Source organism: Leucopleurus acutus (assembly GCF_964270905.1).
Source record: "Leucopleurus acutus genome assembly, chromosome: 19".
NCBI classification, from domain to species: Eukaryota; Metazoa; Chordata; class Mammalia; order Artiodactyla; family Delphinidae; genus Leucopleurus; species Leucopleurus acutus.
In genome coordinates this window covers 58,144,378-58,163,447 of record NC_139161.1, presented here as the reverse complement: position 1 = coordinate 58,163,447, position 19,070 = coordinate 58,144,378, and the positions used below count along the sequence as shown (strand labels likewise).

Here is a 19,070-nt window from a genome sequence, read left to right as displayed (position 1 = left end):
GATGACTGATAATCTGAGAACTTTTTATAAACTTGATTTGCAATTACAGTTGTCTGACAACTGTCATTGTCACCTGATGTGGTGATGCCTCTGAAGGACTTGAGGGTCTCCACTTACTCTTTAATTTTTCCCCAACAGTACACTAATGCCCTCTGCATTATGATCATAATTCAAAGCCTTCCTGAGCACCAACTGGGGGCTGGACGCTGTGCTGGGTGATGAGATACAGCAAAAAAAAAAAAGCAAGATCTCACCTCTTGGAGAGCTTGGTGGGTAAATGTGTGGCTCTGGATTTGAATCCTTGCTTTGTCACCTCGCAGCCACGTGGCCTTGGACAGGGTATCTACTCTTGCCCAGCCTCAGTCTCCTCATCTGTGAAATAAGGTTGCTCTGAGAGTTGCACGTAAAGCACTTAGCACAGCGTCTGGCACATAGTGACTGCTCACAAGGCATCTGTTATTGTTAAAGATGAAGCCAGGACTTCCCTGGTGGTGCAGCGGTTAAGAACCCGCCTGCCAATGCAGGGGACACGGGTTCGAGCCCTGGTCTGGGAAGATCCCAAATGCTGTGGAGCAGCTAAGCCTGTGCGCCACAACCACTGAGCCTGTGCTCTACAGCCTGCGAGCCACAACTACTGAAGCCCGCGCACCTAGAAGCCCATGCTCCGCAACAAGAGAAGCCACCACAATGAGAAGCCCACGTGCAGCAACGAAGACCCAATGCAGCCAAAAATAAACAAATAAATAAATTTATAAAAAAAAAGAGATGAAGCCAGATGATAAAGTAAATGTTAACAATACTGGACAATGAGTTATGATCAGAGAAATGCAAAGTGTCATGGAACACAGAGTGGGGTCTAGGAAAGGCTACCCAGAGGAAGTGATGTTTAAACAGAGAGGTAGGAATTGGCTAGAGCAAGGCAGTGTGTGTTTGTGTGTGTGTGTGTGTGTGTGTGTGTGTGTGTGTGTGTGTGTGTGTTCCTGGCAGTTGCAACAGCTTGTGAAAAGTCTTGGAGGCTTGGAGGCAACAGAAGAGAGCATGGCATCTGGAGAGACTGAAATGTGTTCAGAATGTCTAGAGCAGGGCTGTGCAATAGAATTCTCTGCTATGATGGAAAAGTTCTATCTCTGTGCTATCCAACGTGGCAGCCACTAACCACATGTGACTATGAGCATTTGAAATGTGGCTAATGTGACTGTAGAACTGAATGTTTGATTTAATTTTATTGTAACTGACTTAAATTTAAATAGCCACTGTGGCTGGTGAACTTACATTGGACAGCACAGGTGTTTACACTGGAGTGTAGTGTGTACCTTCAATCCGAGATGAAGGTGGAGTGTGGAGAAGGGCATCCAGACTGCACCGGCTTGGTATGGACTTTGCCTTTTACTCCAAGTGTCGAGGGAAGCCACCAGCTGGGGGGAGGGGAGTTAGGTGATCTGGTTTTCAGTTTTGAAAGATCACTCTCGTTGCTGTAAGGAGAATCGATTATGGGGGTGTTGGGGACAGGAGTGAAGCAGGGAGACCAGCTTGAAGGCAGCTGTGGTCTCCCCGGCAGGGATGATAGTTGCTTGGATCAGGCAGAGATAGAGACAAATTGGTAGGTTTGCCGGGTGTGGGGATCCTGACGGCTTGGATTTTAGGAGTGAGGGAGAGGGAGGTGACCTAGGGCTGGATACTTACTTGGATGGTGGCTGCGTCCCCAAGTCCCTGGAGTCTGGACCAGGGCTGGTCTGGAAGGGAGGTCTAATTTCGAAGCCCAAGTCGGCCTCCTGTCCGCCCCTGCTGGCTGGTGCTGGAAGCGCCTTTAGCTCAGGGAAGGAAGGCAGCGGCCGTCAGGGCCCCTGGCTGGGGGGCTGGGGGGCTGGGGGAAGGCCCCGGAAGGTCGGGTGGGCGGGGTGCATTTCCAGGGAGAGGTGCTGGGCTGAGTCTCTCCTCTCCGGGGGGCGTTCACATCAGCTCTCCCTGCCCTGCGACGGGTCAACGAGTTCCCAGGCTGAGCCACATGGCCGCTGGGGGGCAAGTGGTGGGGAAGGGGAGGGGCGGATGTCCGTGCAGTGGGGCGAGTCCCCTCCCCGCCCCATGCGACACGCCAGCTCCCCCCGAGGCAGGGCCCCGCACCCAAGGGTTGCCTCAGACTGCCCCCCCGCATCTGGGGGCCTCAGCGGCAGGCAGTGGGGTGGGGGCGGGTGGGAGGAGGGGCGTGTCTCCCCAGAGAGGGTGTGGCCCATGGTCCGGAGGGTCAGTCTCCCGGCCAGCGGGTCCTGCCGCGGGAGAGCTGACCCCGCTGCGGCCAGGCGCGCGGGCCGGGTGGGCTGAGCGTGCGGAACGCCGACGGACCCAGCCGGCTCGCGGGGCTCCCAGCCACTCCGCGCCCCCTACGCACTTCCTCGGCAGCTCCGCCGCCCGCCCGGACGCGCCGCGCGCAGCCTCCGCCGAGCCGGTGAGTCAGGGATGATGCGGGCTTCCCAGGGGCCCGGGCCCCGAATCCTGACGGTGAAGGGTGGCGGCCGGGAAGCCTGGGTGGGCGCCTTGCTCCCCCAGCCCTGAGCCAGGGTCTTCGAGGGGCTCCGGCTCTCTTCTCCACCTGGCCTACCAGATCCTTCCTCCCCGGCCAGGAGGATGGGGGGTCCGGTGGTGCAGCGGCTGGGCAGACAGCTGTTGCTGCGGAGACTTGGGAGCAGGGCTGGGAGGCAGAATGGTGAGGGGCTGGGGACATCAGCCAGGCTGAATGGCGTGTGGCCCGGGAAGGACGCCCCAGGGTGGGCAGAAAGACGCGAGGTCGAAACTGCATGATGAGGCAGTCGACAGGCCCTGGGCTCTCCTGCTGCTGTGGGAAGATGCCCCCCGCCGGCCCCCCGCCCCCCCCCCCCCCGGGGCTGAAGCTGCGCAGAAGATGGTCCAGGCCCTGACCCTCCCACCCTCCGCTTCCCGTCCCCAAGCTCTGCTCCGCTCCCTGCCCCCTTCTCCTCCCTGCCAGCCCCGCTGTCTCCCCCCTCCCCAGCTCTGGACTCATTTGCCTTCTTTCTGCCCATCCACTGGGGGGGACCCCCGGGGCTTCCCCCTCCCCGCCCTGGGGCCACGCCCTGGCGAGCGCTGGCGGCTGTGGTTTCAGCTCTCCCGGGAGGGTGCGCTGAGCTCCCCAGCCTGGCCTCGGGCCTGCCGGGGAGCTGCTGGGCGAGGGGGGCTTGGGCACCAGCGAGGCGTCTCCCTCCTGCTGTGAAGCCCCTAGAGACCCTAAGGCACACCGAGGTGGCACTCCTCAGAAACTGCAAGTACAGATGGGCCCTGAAAGGTTTTGAGAACTGCAGAGGAACCTCACGGTAGGCCGCGGTGGTTTCAGACTAGGCTCTGCCAGCAGCTTGGGACCTTGGGAGAGTCACTTCCCCTTTCTGAGCCCTGGTCCTCCTGGCAGCAAAATGAGGGGTTTGATAGGCCAGGGGGTTTCCAACGGTTTCCCCAGAGCACCCCACACCCCCTGTGTGGGAGGTTGAGCGACCTGCCCCACCCAAATCTGCATTTTTTTTTTTTTTTGATGTAAATATTGGCCACTGAGCAAGATGTTTTCGGACCAGGGCCTGTGGCCTCTCAGGGATCAGGAAGTCCCAGAGGGAAGGTCAGGGACAGCTGTGGCCCCTGTTCCTCCAGCAGATCCTGGCCCTCCCTCCTGCTCTCCTCCCCGCTCCTGCCGGGCTGAGCTCCCGGCTGGCAGCTGGTCTGCTTGTACCCAGCTTCTAAACCTCTCTGGGCCTGGGCCTCAGCCAGCCCTCCTGCCCCCACTCCTGCTGGGAGAAGCAGATGCCTCTGACATCTCTGTCCCCACAGAGGTTCCAGCCGGAAGGAGCAGCCTCCTCCCCTTAGGATGTCCTCGCCCTCCAGCCCGCCCGCTTTCAGGCTCGAGACGTCAGATGGAGGCCAAGAAGATGGTGCCCAGGTGGACAAAGGAAAACTGGGCAGCGGTGCCGGGCCACCCCCCATGGAGTCACCATTCCAGGGCGAGGACCGGAACTTCTCGCCCCAGATCAAAGTGAACCTCAGCTTCCGAAAGGGGGCAGGTGCCAGGTGAGGCAGCAAGCGGGGCGGGGGGAGCCCGGGGGCCTCACCTCCAGCAGAGTCAGACTGGGTGGCCTAGCCCAGCCCCAGTGCCCCTGTGCCACAGCCTTGGGGGTCCTGGGTCTGGCTCTGATGGCTCCTGGGCCCGACAGGCTGAACCCTGCTCTGCTCTCTGGGGCTGCTGCTTCCAGAACCTTCCCCACTCTTGGCCTTCTGTCTCCTGGGGTTGTGTTCTTCTTGTAGGGACATACTCTTTCACCTCCTGGCACGTCCCTTGTTGGTGCTGTCCCCTTCCCAGCCACAGTCCCTGCGGGGGGTGCTAGCAAGATCCATGCTCCAGTCCAAGAGAATCAAGGACATCTGGAAATGTCCCAGGTGTTCCCGGGCTCTGCTCCAAGGCTGGACCTGTTGCCCTGGGGTCGTGGACTCTGGGGATTGAGGACGGTGGCCTTCTGCTCAGAGCCACCTTCACTGTGACTTTCCCGTGATGTCTTCTAATTCAGACTGTGGGAGCCACTCTCGCGGAAGCGCCACCTCCGGTCCTGTAGGTGTGGGGGAAGGGTGCACCTGGATCCCCGCAGTGTGAGGTCTGACATGCGAGGCTGGAGAACCTGCGTGGGCCAGGCAGCACTCTGCCAGGGAAGCCCCGCCCTCCCTGCTCATGCCTGGGACTCAGCCCCCAGCCTCGGCCTCCCAGCGCCGAGCCGCCTGTCCTGTCTGTGCTGCAGGCCCGAGGTCAGGTTCAGACCAGGTCAGGAGAGGATGCTTGCAAAGCTTCTGGGAACGGGGAGAGGCTGCCCGAGGCAGAACCGGCCCCTCGATGCCCTTTGGTGCTTCAATCTGAGCTCCCGTGGGGCCTCCCTATACCAGGACCGTGATGCCTCCCTGTGACAGGAAGTGCTTTGTCCAAATAGCCACTTCCCCCGGCCGGACTGCCCACGGGACTCACCAGTCAGCCGCAGTGACCTATTGGTCACGTCGCGGCCGCGTGGTCTGCTGGGTCATGGCTTAAAACACGACTGATCCCAATAGTCCCACTCATCAGAGCCCCCAGCCCTTTCTTGGTTAATCCATTCCATGGCAGACCTGAGGGTCCCCAAAGCATCAAATAGTCCCCCCTTTCTTGTCCCTTCCTTTCTGCTGGTCGTGGTACCAGGAGCCCCAGGGGCGAGCCCAGGCGGGGATGCCCACACACGCTGGATTCAGAAAGGCTACCAGCACCTCCTGGGGCCTTTCCCGGAGGTGTGGCTTCTCAGGAAAATTCTGTGAGTGTCTGGTGTCCGCTCTGGACCCCACGTCTCTGAGAAACCTCCGTCTGTCCAGCCTGGAGTCTCTCTGGGGTTGGGAGTCGGGGTCTAGAGTTAGTTGAACAGCCAGCATCCCACACCCCGTGAGCTCTGCACCGTGTGACTTTGGGAAAGTTACTCTACCTCCTTGTTTGTCTGATGGAGAAAATAGAGATTACTCACGCAGGGCAGAAGTGAGGGCCAAAGGGGCAGGTACTCCATTGTTCGTCCATAGATGGTTTCGGAGAGGATGTGGGGCTTTTCTTGATTTTCTTGTTGAGGCCAGCGGCACGTACGGCCCCCAACAGTCTGTGGGCACCTCCGGTAGCCCCGCCCCGCCCCGGAGCCCAGCTCAAGAGCCATGACGAGCTCCTGTGCTGAAATGGATAATGAGGCTGTTGCGAGCAGCGGGGCACCTGGCAAGTGACGGGAGACGCCTGCAGTCGGGACGCGTGGTCCGGTGCCCCAGACAGGCCCCTGCTCCGGGGGTCTGAGCACTTGCGGTCTCCTTGGTCTGCCTGGGTGCGTAGAGGCTCTCAAAAGGGGCTCCTGGGCCCCAGAAAAGGCTCCCTGGGAAGCAGGACTTTCTGGGGGCCCAGGGCTCTCCTGCAGCGTCAGTCACAAACCACATCCCCCCACAGCCAACCAGACCCAAACCGCTTCGACCGTGACCGGCTCTTCAGCGTGGTGGCCCGGGGGGTCCCCGAGGATCTGGTGGGGCTACCAGAGTACCTGCGCCGGACCAGCAAGTACCTCACGGACTCGGAGTACACAGGTAGGCCTGCTGCTCGGGCCAGAGCCGCCGTGTGCTGTGCTGAGACCAGGCTGCCGCTGGGTGTTGGCCACAGTCAGGAACTGAGGGGCGAGCAGGGGCGGAGTTCTAGCAGCCCTCCTGCCAGGATGACTGCAGGGGCCCTGCTGACAGAGCGAGGACAGCCCGCTCCCTCTTCCACTCACCCCACCGGCTCCCTGCCTGCGTCTGCCGCCCTCAGCTGCTTCAGTGGCCGGATGGATGGATGTTCACGGCCTTACTCAATGCAGCCTTTCCCAATGCAGCCTTTCCCTGTCTCTCTCTCTCTCAGTAACAGCATCGCTGAGGTCTAATACACGTACCTTACACTTTATCCATCTCAGAGCATTCTTTGCCCCAAATCTAAATATCTGTATTGTTTGGGGATATCTGATTAGGAAAAGAACATGTGTGCCTTCTAGAAGGTTCAAATAGTAATGAAATGTATAAAGCTGAGGATAAAAACAGTCTGTCATCCTGGACCCCGATAATGATTTGGGGTACATACTTTCAAACTGTTTAAATACATTAGGCATATATTTACATAAATGGGGTCATGCCATTGATGTAAATACATAATGATGTGCTTGTAATGGGCTTTCCCCCAACTTAGTCCATTTCAGTACACAGGCCTCTAACTCAAGTCACTGTAACAACCTGCAGAGTTTCCCATCCTGTACATTTACCACAATTTACTTAACTAACCCCTTATTGGTGGCCATTTAGGTTGTGTGTAGTTTTCAACCTCAACACACTGTGTGCCAGGCCCTCTGTGGGCTAAGAATTTTGTATATAATTCCATGTGATCCTTACAATAACCCTGAAGGGTCCCATTTTACAGTGAGGAAAACTGAGGTTAAGAGAGGCCAAGGGGCTTTCCTGGTGGTGCAGTGGTTAAGAATCTGCCTGCCAATGCAGGGGACACGGGTTCAATCCCTGGTCCAGTGGGCCACAACTACTGAGCCTGAGCTCTAGAGCCCGCGAGCCACAACTACTGAGCCCGCACGCCACAACTACTGAAGCCTGCACGCCTAGAGCCCATGCTCCGCAACAAGAGAAGCCACCGCAATGAGAAGTCCACACACCACAACAAAGAGTAGCCCCCGCTCACCACAACTAGAGAAAGCCCGTGCGCAGCAGCGAAGCCCCAGTGCAGCCAAAGATATAAATAAATAAACAGGAGGCCAAGTGACTTGCCCAGAAGAGACAGAGTCATTAAGTGGTAGAGCCACTTAAGAAATACTGCTCCAGGGCTTCCCTGGTGGCACAGTGGTTAAGAATCCACCTGCCAATGCAGGGACATGGGTTCGAGCCCTGGTCCGGGAAGATCCCACATGCCGCGGAGCAACTAAGCCCATGTGCCACAACTACTGAGCCTGTGCTCTAGAGCCCGCGAGCCACAACTACTGAAGCCTGTGCTCCTAGAGCCCGTGCTCCGCAATAAGAGAAGCCACCGCGACGAGAAGCCCGTGCACCACAACGAAGAGTAGCCCCTGCTCACTGCAACTAGAGAAAGCCCGTGCGCAACGAAGACCCAATGCAGCCATAAATTTAAAAATTAAAAAAAAAGAAATACTGCTCCACATGTTCTCGTGTAGATAGTGTTGCACACATGACGAACTCTGTCTTAGAAACTTAATTTCTAGGGCAGAAACTGTAGTCATACCTGTTGGTATTCTAACACCTGTTGGCTGGAGTCTTAGCTCCCTCCAGCCAGCCGGGGTACTTTGGGGCATGGGCTCACTGTACAGGCGGGTGGGTGGCCTGAGCACCACGGTGCCCCCCCCTCCTCCCACAGAGGGCTCCACAGGGAAGACATGCCTGATGAAGGCCGTGCTGAACCTTCGGAACGGGACCAACGCCTGCATTGAGCCGCTGCTGCAGATTGACCGGGACTTGGGCAATCCTCGGCCTCTGGTCAACGCCCAGTGCACAGATGAGTACTACCGAGGCCACAGCGCCCTGCACATCGCCATCGAGAAGAGGAGCCTGCCGTGTGTGAAGCTCCTGGTGGAGAATGGGGCTGACGTGCATGCCCGGGCCTGTGGCCAGTTCTTCCAGAAGAAAAGCCAAGAGACCTGCTTCTACTTCGGTGAGGAACCTTCTTGGATAAATTGAGCTGCAGAGGGGGTAAGGCCTTGCCCAAGGTCACAGGGTTAATGTGACCCTTAAACCCAGATCTGTCTGACCCTGAGGCTCATGCTTCTAACAGCTAGGCCGCCTGCAAAAGCAGTTTGTCTTAAGAGGTGTTTTATCCTTGTCTGGCCAAGGAAGCTCACCACACATGAGCTCAGACCAGGGCAGGGGAACGGGGGCGTAGAACTGGTGTGTGAGGAGACTAGACCAGACGGGGCCTGAAGAAAGGGGTGTCTAGGCCCCGGCAAAGCAAAGAGAAAGAGGCGGGGGGCGGGAACCCTGGTTGGCAGGCTCCCGTTCTGCTCCCTTAGATGGTGAAGAGCTTTGGGCCCCTCTCCCTTGGGTCAGAGCTGGACAGAGCCACCTTGACTGGGGCTCCTAGGAGGATGCGGGGCCCGGGGCCTTCTCCGCTCACTGCACTGGCCTGGGTGGGCCCGGGACCCCAAGGCTGTGCGCATCCTCTCCTGTGGGCGCCTGACCCACCTCAAGGAGGTTCAGGGAGGGTGAGAAGCAGGCGGGTGGATGCTGGGAGGCCCAAGGCCCAAGCTGTCCCCTCGGCCCCCAGGCGAGATGCCCCTCTCCCTGGCCGCGTGCACCAAGCAGTGGGACGTGGTGACCTACCTCCTGGAGAACCCGCACCAGCCCGCCAGCCTGCAGGCCGCCGACTCGCTGGGCAACACGGCCCTGCACGCCTTGGTGATGATTGCAGACGACTCGGCCGAGAACACGGAGATGGTGACCCGCATGTACGATGGGCTGCTCCAGGCGGGGGCCCGCCTCTGCCCCACGGTGCGGCTCGAGGACATCCCCAACCTGCAGGGCCTCACGCCCCTGAAGCTGGCCGCCAAGGAGGGCAAAATTGAGGTGAGTGGCCACTCAAAATTGAGGTGAGTGGCCAGTGAGAAGCAGCAGGACTCAACCCGGGATTTCTGCAGGAAGAGCCTGGGGTGGTGTCTAGCTCAGAACAATTTCAGCATGCACCTCTCCTGTGTGTGTGTTTACTGATAAATTATATATGAGCTACAGAATGAATATATTACATTTTAAAACAGGGATTTTATTTTATTTATTTATTTTCTTTTGGCTGCGCAGCTTCCGGGATCTTAGCTCCCTGATCAGGGATTCAACCCAGGCCACGGCAGTGAAAGCACCGAGTCCTAAACACTGGACCATCAGGGAACTCCCAGGGATTTTTTAAGTCACTTGGGTTTCTTGATTAGGAGACAGTCTTGTCATGTTCTTAGCTCTCAGGTTTTCTTCGTATTGATGGCTAAGTGTTCTTGATAACGAACGTTATCATCATTTTGTTTACTATAACGGTTGCAAATTTTTCTCCCAGTTCAACATTAAAAAAATTTTTGTGGCATTTTTTGCGACACAGAATTTTTACGTATCCAAGTGTTAATCTTTTCTTTGGTTTTGCTATTGCTTAATTCCTTCTACAAGGTTTTAAAACTGTGTGTGTGCGTGTGCATGTGTGCACGTGAGTGTGTATATTCCGTATCCATATTTGCTTCCAGACTTTTCTTTTGCAGTTTGATTTTGAATGCCTAAAACTTTGATTCATCTGAAAGTTATAGGTTACTCTTATAAAGAGTAAGCACGAGGGACTTCCCTAGTGTTCCGATGGTTAGGACTCTTTGCTTTCATTGCCGAGGGCCCGGGTTCAATCCCTGGTTGGGGAACTAAGAGCCGCTCGGCAAAAAAGAAAAAAAAAGAAAAGCATGATCCAGCTTTACTTTTTTCCCAAAAGACTTTCCTGTTGTCTGATCCTTATTATTAGGGGAGCTTACAACCCACACAGCCGACACAGGGCCCAATGCTTAGAACACAGGTATTTTTAAAGGTTAAGATAAAAATAAACATAAGCAGAAGTTTTATGTTTTTTTCCTGCCCTCCAAGGTCCCTGGGGTGTGGGTACCTCTCTTTGCCGTCTAGAGGCATGGCTGTGTGGCCTATGGAAGCCGCTGCCCCATCTGGGAAGCCTCCCCACCATTCCTCATTTGTAAGACCAAATTGCTTCTGGAGCTGTCCGGGTTAGGGGTGGCTTCTAGTCTGTTGAAAGCTCTAGACTCTGGCCACAAACGTGCACACACATGTGTAACTGGTAGCCTCTGATCTCATGGGGCCTTAAGGACCCTTGGATTGGGGGTCCGTCGGCCATATGAGTGTCCAGGAAAGAGGCACTGGGGCAGGAGTGCGGAAGGAAGAGGCAGGCTGGCAAAGGCGGGTGGGTGGGAGTGTCTACATGGTGGCTGAGTGTGCGTGGACCTGTGTAAGAGTTCATATGCGCAAGGACCCGTGGGTGCAGGGCATGTACGCGTGTCTGGGCGGTGAGCAGCTCTTTGCACGCCAAGCTCACGTGCCTGCCCTGTAGATTCTCAGACACATCCTGCAGCGGGAGTTCCCGGGGCCGTGCCAGTCCCTTTCCCGCAAGTTCACGGAGTGGTCCTACGGGCCTGTGCGGGTGTCGCTGTATGACCTGGCCTCTGTGGACAGCTGGGAGGAGAACTCAGTGCTGGAGATCATCGCCTTTCATTGCCAAAGCCCGGTGAGCCTGCTTCACCCCAGGGGCGGGGGTGTGCGTAGGGGGCCTGGCAGAGCTCCCTGCAAGGTCCACAGTTCGGGGCTGCCTGCAGGGCCGCCCCTGCCCTTTAACCGAACAGTCGGGGTGTGGCCGCACGTGTGCACCCGGCCGCTGGGCACACGCTCGCTCCACACAGGCCGGTCCCACCCGACACAGGGGTCACACCGGGGTCCCGGTGGCTACCACTGGGGGCCTCTCTGTTGACCAGCACCTGCTCTGGACTTGTCACTCCACAGCCACGAGGGTGGGGTGGCGGCCGGCGGGGAGGGGTCGCTCGGGGCTCCGCACCCTTTCCGCTCTCCCCTGGTGCCTCCACGTGTACTTGCTGAATGCACCTCTGGCTCTCGCCTTCCCATCCCAGCACCGGCACCGAATGGTGGTTTTGGAGCCGCTGAACAAACTGCTGCAGGTGAAGTGGAATCTGCTCATCCCCAGGTTCCTCTTCAACTTCCTGTGTTACTTGACCTACATGTCCATCTTCACCGCTGTCACCTACCACCAGCCTGCCCTGGACAAGGCAAGGCAGGGAGGGGCACATCCTGGGGAGGCCTCCTGGAAACAATCCTGGCAGACGATGGGGCAGGGATTACAACCCCGTCCTGCAAATGCTGACCGGAGGCCGGACCGCTTGGTGGCCTGCCCACGGCGCTTACACAGCTGGTCATGATACGGAAGTGACAACATAGTAGTAACAACAACAATACTACTACTCACTGAGTGTGCAGCACACGTGAGAAAGTATTCAAGTGACTGACGACGTGTGTTAACGTATTTAATTAATTTCACAACAACCCTCTGAGATGATGAACTCTTATCATTGCCAGTTTGCAGTTGAGGGAAGGAAGGCACAGAGAGTTTAAGGAACTTACCCAGGGTCACACAGGCTGTGAGTGGTGGAGTTGGGATCTGAACCCAGGGAGTCTGGCTCCAGAGCCCACGTTTGCTCTGCTGCTCGGGGGGCCTCCCCACAGCTCTCACGAGCAATGGGCCCCCAGCCTCGCTCTCAGCGGGGAGCTGCTGGGGGGGACCCCAGGCCTGACCCGAGTGTGTCTTCGTGCAGGACTTCCTCCCGCTGGAAGGAACTGCTGGGAACTCCATGCTGCTGCTGGGCCACATCCTGATGCTGCTTGTGGGGGCCAACATCCTCATGGGCCAGGTGAGGGTTCCTCCCATCCCCCACCTCAAACCTGGAATTCTGCTACAAGCAGCCTGAGAGTGAGTTCACGACAGTCCCTCCATGTACGGGAAGCTGAATCCCACACCCGGTCCCATCCTGGCCAGCCTCAGGGCAGCTGAGGGCCGAAGGTTCTGGCCTTGCCTTTTGGGTACCCTCCCTGCTGTGCTTTCTGGGGTGCCCACGGGGCAGCAGATATCTCCTATGACTCCTTGGCAGTGCCGGCTCTGCTCCCCTGGGAATGGAGCTGGAAGCCCCTGACCCCAGGTCCCTGGCTCATTCCTCACTTGGGGAGCACAGAAGGGTGGCGGCAGGGGGAACTCAGCCCAGTGCCTCCAGCACGGCCTCTTCAGGGCAAGATGCTGCCAGCTTGCAGGAGACAGGCTGGGCCGTGGCACTGAGACTCTTGGAGTGAGTCTTGGAGGGTGGGCAGGACGTAGGCACCGAGGCCAGGTTGGCTGGAGCAGCCGGTGGTCCCTGTGAGGCCAGGGCGGGGGAGGGAAAGGAGCCTGTTTCACCAGGCGGAGTGTGAGCCCTCCACCTGGACCCACAGGGAGACAGCAGGCCCCTGGCATTGTCTGGGTCTCTGCACTTTTTGGAAACAGGGTCCAAACTTTCTCAGCTACCAGCAGGACTCATGAGCACCCCAAAAATTCAAAGCTGCCACCCGAGCCCCTGAGGTGGTCCTGGCGAGACTTTTACAAGCAGGCCGGCTGGCGGCCCTGAGGGCAGCGGGGCTGCTTGTGGCCTGGAGAGCAGGTGTCACGGCCTGTCCTCCTCCTTCCCCCGCAGCTGTGGTACTTCTGGAGGCGCCGTCTGTTCATCTGGATCTCGTTCATGGACAGCTACTTTGAAATCCTCTTGTACGTGCGCCCTCACTCCTCCCCCGTCTCCTGCCTGGGAGAGGGCACCAGGCGGGCTTTGGGGGTGAGGACCCTGGGCCAGGGAGCTCCAGGAGGCTGGGAGCAGCTCACAGGCCAGACCCCGGAGTCGGGCTGCTGTCCGGTCCGGGCCCCGAGCATGGTAGTCACATCGACCGAGCCCTCGCTCCGCACCAGTGGAGCCTGAAGTCTTTACACGCGTGTCTCCCTGAATCCTCGCCGACACTCTCCGAGCCGGGCGTTGTTACTGTTACCCCAGTTGTACGGGGGAGGGAACTGAGGCCCACGGGGGTTGAATGCCTTGCCCGAGGTGGAGGTCAGGATGCTTGGAGCCAGTCCCAGACAGAGGCGGACCTTCTCATCTCTGAGACCGCGGAGGCAGCGGCAGCGGGGGTCAGCGCTGGCCACAGGAGGCCCGCGAGCTGACCCCGCGCTGCCTCCACGCAGCCTGGTCCAGGCGCTGCTCACCGTGCTGTCCCAGGTGCTGTGCTTCCTGGCCATCGAGTGGTACCTGCCGCTGCTCGTGTGCTCGCTGGCGCTGGGCTGGCTGAACTTGCTGTACTACACGCGCGGCCTGCAGCACACGGGCATCTACAGTGTCATGATCCAGAAGGTGAGAGGCAGGGGTGGCCCCGTGCAGCCAGACCGGGCAGGGCTGGACACCACACCCCAGGGGGCTCCTCGTGGGCCCGGCAGGCAGGTACCTCCCCCAGGCTGAACCCCCCACCGGCTCGTGCCTTCTAGGTCATCCTGCGGGACCTGCTCCGCTTCCTCCTGGTCTACTTGGTCTTCCTTTTCGGCTTCGCTGTAGGTAAAGGCCCCCCCGTCCCCCACCCACTCCTTGCGCCCCCTCGAGGCTGCCCGCTGGTCTCCCCAGGCTGAGGACCCCCTGCCTATCTCCTCAGCACTGGTGAGCCTGAGCCGGGAGGCCCGGGACCCCGGGGCCCCTGCGGGCTCCAACACCACGAAGGTGGCGGGAAAGGGGGACGCGGAGGGCAGCACGGCCCCGTACGAGGGCGTCCTGGACGCCTCCTTGGAGCTGTTCAAGTTCACCATCGGCATGGGCGAGCTGGCCGTCCAGGCCCAGCTGCGCTTCCGTGGGGTGGCGCTGCTGCTGCTTCTGACCCACGTGCTGCTCACCTACGTCCTGCTGCTCAACATGCTCGTCGCCCTCATGAGCGAGACCGTCAGCAGCGTTGCCAGCGACAGCTGGAGCATCTGGAAGCTGCAGGTGCCCGGCGAGGTGCCCCGTCCCCTCCAGCGTTCCAGGCCCGGCAGGAGTGCGCAGAACCCACTGAGCTGGGCCCCCGAGTGGGTCCGGCCCTCACGGGGCCTCCCTCGGCCACTCCTTCCTGCGCAGGGCTGACATGAGGCTGCAGTAAGGCCTGAGGGCGGTGCCTGGCACACAGTAGGTGCTCAGCGTGTTAGCCACCGTCATCATTAGTATTAAGTGCTTCCTGAGAGCCTAGTGCAGGGCTAGGCACAGTTTAGGCTCTAAAGACCCGGCGGAGAACGAGACGGAGACCCCGCCCTCATGTAGCCCCCTTCGTCGCTTGTTCTGTGGGGCAGGCTTGGTGGACGAGGCAGGCGGGATGCGCGATCCTGGAGCTGGCCCAGGCTGCAGGAGCTTTGGGAGCAGGGGCTCGGGTAGCTGGGAGCTCATGTGGCACCTGCCTGCCGTGGAAGCAAGAGCTGCTTCTTGACTGGGGAGGGTCGGGGGTGGGCCTAGGCAGTTGGTGCAGGGAGAACCTCGCCCGCGGGGGCTGGACTGTGTGACCAATTCACCGTTGACCTTGGGCAAGCCCCTCACCTGCAAAGTTCTGTGCCCGCCCCCCGCCCCCAGCTCGCTTGTGTGATAGCAGCAGGCACATGTGACGTTCCATACCTGGTGGAATTCTAGAACCTGTAACGTTGCAATTGCAAGGAACTGTAGGGCGCTCGTCACATGCCGACTTCCCAGCAACCACCCAAGGCATATTGGCCTCAGTCTGTAAGTGGGAAAGAGACTCAGAGGGATACAGGGCCTGACACCACATAGGTAATCAAACCTCGGGGCTGGACTCAAATCCATGCACTTAGCAGATGCAGAGTTCTACTGTAAAGTGCTGGCCACTCTGTCTGATGTATCCTTTGTCCCCAGAAAGCCATCTCTGTCCTGGAGATGGAGAACGGCTACTGGTGGTGCAGGAGGAAGAAGCAGCGGGCAGGGGTGAGACTGACAGTTGGCACCAGGCCGGACGGTCTCCCCGACGAGCGCTGGTGCTTCAGGTGAGTGGAGAGGCTGGGGGGCGGCCTGGGGACCTTGCTGAAAACCAGGCGACAGCGGCCAAGAGTCAGGTCTGGTGGGAAAGGCAGGGCCTCGGAGCGCCAGGGGACTCTGCCCTGGACAGGCGAGGTCAGCGATGCTGGATCTCATAGGCCCGGCCTCCACTGCCTGCTCTTCCTGTCTGGTCACCTTCCTGTCCCACTGACTGAAACTGGAGGTCCCTCCCCAGTGGTCCCTGACCGACTCCTTCTGGCCTGAAATGGGGCACAGTTAGGAGGCCAAGAAGCCAGAGGCATCCTCGGGTTAGAGCATGCTAAGCTTGCCCTGGCTGGTCTGCTCTGTCCTCCCAACGCCCCAGTCCTGACCACGGAGGCTACAAACCCTTCCACGCAGAGCAGACGCTCCCATGGGGGCGGGAACCTGGTGACAAGTGCTCGGCCAGCAACACACTTTCCTGAGGTAGCAGCCAAGCAAGGGCGGCGGGTCTTAGCCACGTAGAGTAGCCGTGAAAGGGCCGCAGAACCTGGGAACACACAGATCCAGCTGATCTAAACTCCTCTCTGGATGCTGGGGGCAACCCAGGTCGCCGTGAACAGCCAGAGGGGACAGACGCCTGTTCCCCCCGGTGGGCGCCTGGCCGGGGCGGCAGTCTGAGAGCCGAGAGGACGGGGCTCGCGGGGGGCTGCTGGGTGGCCCAGTGTCCTGCGGAGAGAAGCCCCGTCCTCCTCACAGCCCTGGTGTGCACCCCTCGGGGGCCCCTCTCCTGGGGCAGAGCACGCTGCCGCCTCGGCCTCCTGGAGCCTCACAGCTGCCCTGTGGCCCGCAGGGTAGAGGAGGTGAACTGGGCTGCGTGGGAGCAGACGCTGCCCACGGTGCGTGAGGAGCCCTCGGGGCCAGGCGGCCCTGGTGAGTAGCTGTGGAGTGTGTGTGTGTGTGTGCGCGTGTGTGCGTGTGCGTGTAAAGGGTTTGCCCCTTAAAGCGGCGCTCCCCCTCCCCCCCCCCGGTCGCCTGGGAAACCGGCTCTTGGGCACCCTCCCCTCCCTCCTCCGCCAGCAGGGGGACAAGTTAGGGAGGCCCCCCAGCCCCGTGGCTCCGCCCCGACAGGCCAGCCTCGCTGCCGCCACACCGCTGAGAGGCCACTTCATCCGTCTTTGTCCCCGTCAGGCCCGCGTCCCCTCCATTCTAGGGTGGCGCTGGCCCCCTCCACCCCGACTCCTTCGTCCCCCTCCACGGCCGGCAGGCACCCACCTCAAGGCTTCGTCCCCCCTCCTCTCCTTTCTCGTGCTCTTTCCCACCCCTCCACTTGCCGTGGCCACCCGAGACCCTGTACGTGGAGTCTTCTCCGGCCGCCCGGGCTCCTGGGTCCCTGACCGCGGCCCTCGCGAAGCGACAGCTTTCCTGCGCACCTGTCTCTGTGTCGCCCTTCCTCCGAGTCCTGCCGTCCCATCCCTGCAAGACTCGGAAAGCCCCCTTGTCCCTCATCTTGCCCCAAGCCGCCCCGACTCCCTGCCCCACCCGCCCGCGCCGCCTCCAGCTGGACACCCCCAACAGGAACAGCCTTGGGCTGCCCTGCCGTCGGCCCCACCCTCCTGGCCCAGGCGGGGGGCCTTGCGGGTCTCTCCCCCTCCCCCTCCCCCTGGTGCTGAGTGTCCTGGGGCCTCCGGTGGCTGCGGTCCCGCCGCCGGCCCCTCTGCCCTGCGCCTCACCTCTCCCACGTCTGCACCACGCGGGGGCTGCTCAGCTGGCACCCGGACCCCAGACAAGGCTTTAAGTCCAGGCTCGTCCTACTCCAATCCCTCGTACGTAGACGAAAACTACACACAGCCGCACCACACACCGCCTCCCACTCCCTAGCAGGCCGCACCCCTCCCCCCGGGGTCAAGGCCCAGAGCCGTTGTCCAGCCCCCTCCCCGCACCTCCCTCCATGTGCCGGCCGGTCCCTCCACAGTGCTCACGTTCCTTCCTTTCCCGGGCTCGTGTCTCTGTAGGTGCCCTTCCATCCTCCGGGCGTCCCTTCTCCACCTTCCCCACCGGTGGCGGGGGGCCGGGGGGCGGGGTCTCCTCTCTCGTCTGAGCACCTGACGCTCCCCTCCCTCTGGCTCCTCAGCACATCATCGGCTGTTCTGGTTTCTAACACAAAGGCCTGTCACCTGCAGGGACTTTCAGCTCCTGGGAGGAGGTCCCTGACTGGCACCTGGCAGGGGTTCAAGAGATGCTTGCAGAAGCAGGGAGGCAGGAGAGGGACTGCTGGGGACCCCGAGGCTGCTGTCCCCTGGCATGATGTGGTTTCATGGCCGTGGCTCCCTCCTGTTTCCCTGGTGCCTGCGTCCTGGGGACACTCCCTTCATCCCATTCACAGGCGCCCTGAAGAACCCAGCCCTGGCCTCCCAATCCAGCCAGGACAGTGCCGTGGAGGAAGACCATGTGCCCCTCCAGCTCCTTGAGTCCCACTGATGCAGCAGGAGGCCGGGAGGACAGAGCACGGAATGGTTCCAGCCCCACCTACTGGCTCTGGGACCTCAAGGGACTTTGGTGGCAAAAATAAATAAGCAATTTCTTGTGGCTAACTCTCCTGGAAACATTATTTGAGTAGAGGTACTGGGCCCCAGGACTTCCCTGGTGGCGCAGTGGTTAAGAATCCGCTTGCCAATGCAGGGGACACGGGTTCGAGCCCTGGTCCGGGAAGACCCCACATGCCGCGGAGCAACTAAGACCGTGTGCCACAACGGTCTCTAGAGCCCACGTGCCCCAACTATTGAAGCCCGCGTGCCTAGAGCCCGTGCTCTGCAACAAGAGAAGCTCACCGCAGTGAGAAGTCCACGCACCGCAACGAAGAGTAGCCCCCGCTCAATGCAACTAGAGAAAAGCCCGCGCACTGTAACAAAGACCAACGCAGCCAAAAATAAAATTAAAAAGAATTAAAAAAATAAAAAGGTACTGGGCCCCTGAGCTAGTCGGCGTCTGCATGTCTCTGTGAGCTCACGTCTGTGTCTGGGGCCGGGCTGCTCCCGCCCTCTCCTGGGCACAGGGACCCTCACCTACCGCCCCCCAGCTGCCCTCTTCGGGGTGCAGGCAGCTAGCCGAGGCGCTGTGCCTGCTGTCACCGCAGACGCGAGGTGGTGGACACCAGCAAGCACAGCCGCCTGTCCTTCCTCTCCCACAGCCTCCAGACGCCCCTTAAAGCCACCCCAGGGCGTCTCTCAAAGCCTTTGCGCTCCTGGGCTTACTTAGTTCAGGCTGTGGATTATTGCCTCCTCTCCCCGCTGGCTTCCTGCGCAGTTCCCACCCTTCCAAGCCTGAGGGACCTTCCTGAGACACAAGGGCAACAAGTTACCCCCGTCTCTGAAGGCTTGAGAGGCTCCCGGCGCCCACGGGGGCCCTAGCTGGCACCCCCCAGCCCTCCGCGGTTTTGCAGACGCCTCCTGCTCTCCTTGGCACCTGCAGTATATCCTTCGCGCAGGATGGTGGACCTCGTGTGTGTCTGACTCCTAGGATTGGCTCTCCCTAGAAGCCTCCCCTCCCTCCATTAAAACGCTACGCTTATTTCTAAAACCAGCTCAAAAACCTATGTCTCACTACCGCTTTTCCAGTTTTCACCCTTAGGGTAATGTGTGTTCGTAAGACGCGCGTGCACGGGTTGAATGTTTTTTAAGTGGCGAGAGCCGAGCCTGTTCCCACGCTGGGACGGAGGGAGGTTTCGCCCCCGGTGAGACGGAGCACAGCTGGAGGAGTCCCGAAGGAGAGGAGACGGAGGAAGGAGACTGAGGAGGGGGGTCGGAGCGTAGGGGGCTGGAGAGGCTCGTGCAGGGAGAGCAGACGGCACCGCCCCCCAGGGCCAGAAGCAGCTACGGTGTGTGCACACTTGCCGCGCGCCCAGGCTCTGCAGGGTTTCAAGGG

General features: G+C 60.0%; 1 protein-coding gene across 1 annotated transcript; it reads left to right on the top strand.

Moving 5' to 3' along the window:
- Positions 1-3,862: 3,862 nt before the first annotated feature.
- On the top strand, positions 3,863-18,440 carry TRPV2 (transient receptor potential cation channel subfamily V member 2; the record flags this gene model as incomplete). The annotated part of the gene is made up of 14 exons (XM_082860073.1): positions 3,863-4,062; positions 5,981-6,114; positions 7,928-8,221; positions 8,831-9,129; positions 10,643-10,816; positions 11,214-11,369; positions 11,913-12,008; positions 12,819-12,889; positions 13,355-13,520; positions 13,652-13,718; positions 13,813-14,138; positions 15,048-15,175; positions 16,000-16,079; positions 17,533-18,440. The coding sequence occupies 14 exons, from the start codon at positions 3,863-3,865 to the stop codon at positions 17,625-17,627; spliced, it is 2,286 nt and encodes a 761-aa protein (XP_082716199.1). The 3' UTR covers positions 17,628-18,440.
- Between the last annotated feature and the right edge of the window lie 630 nt (positions 18,441-19,070).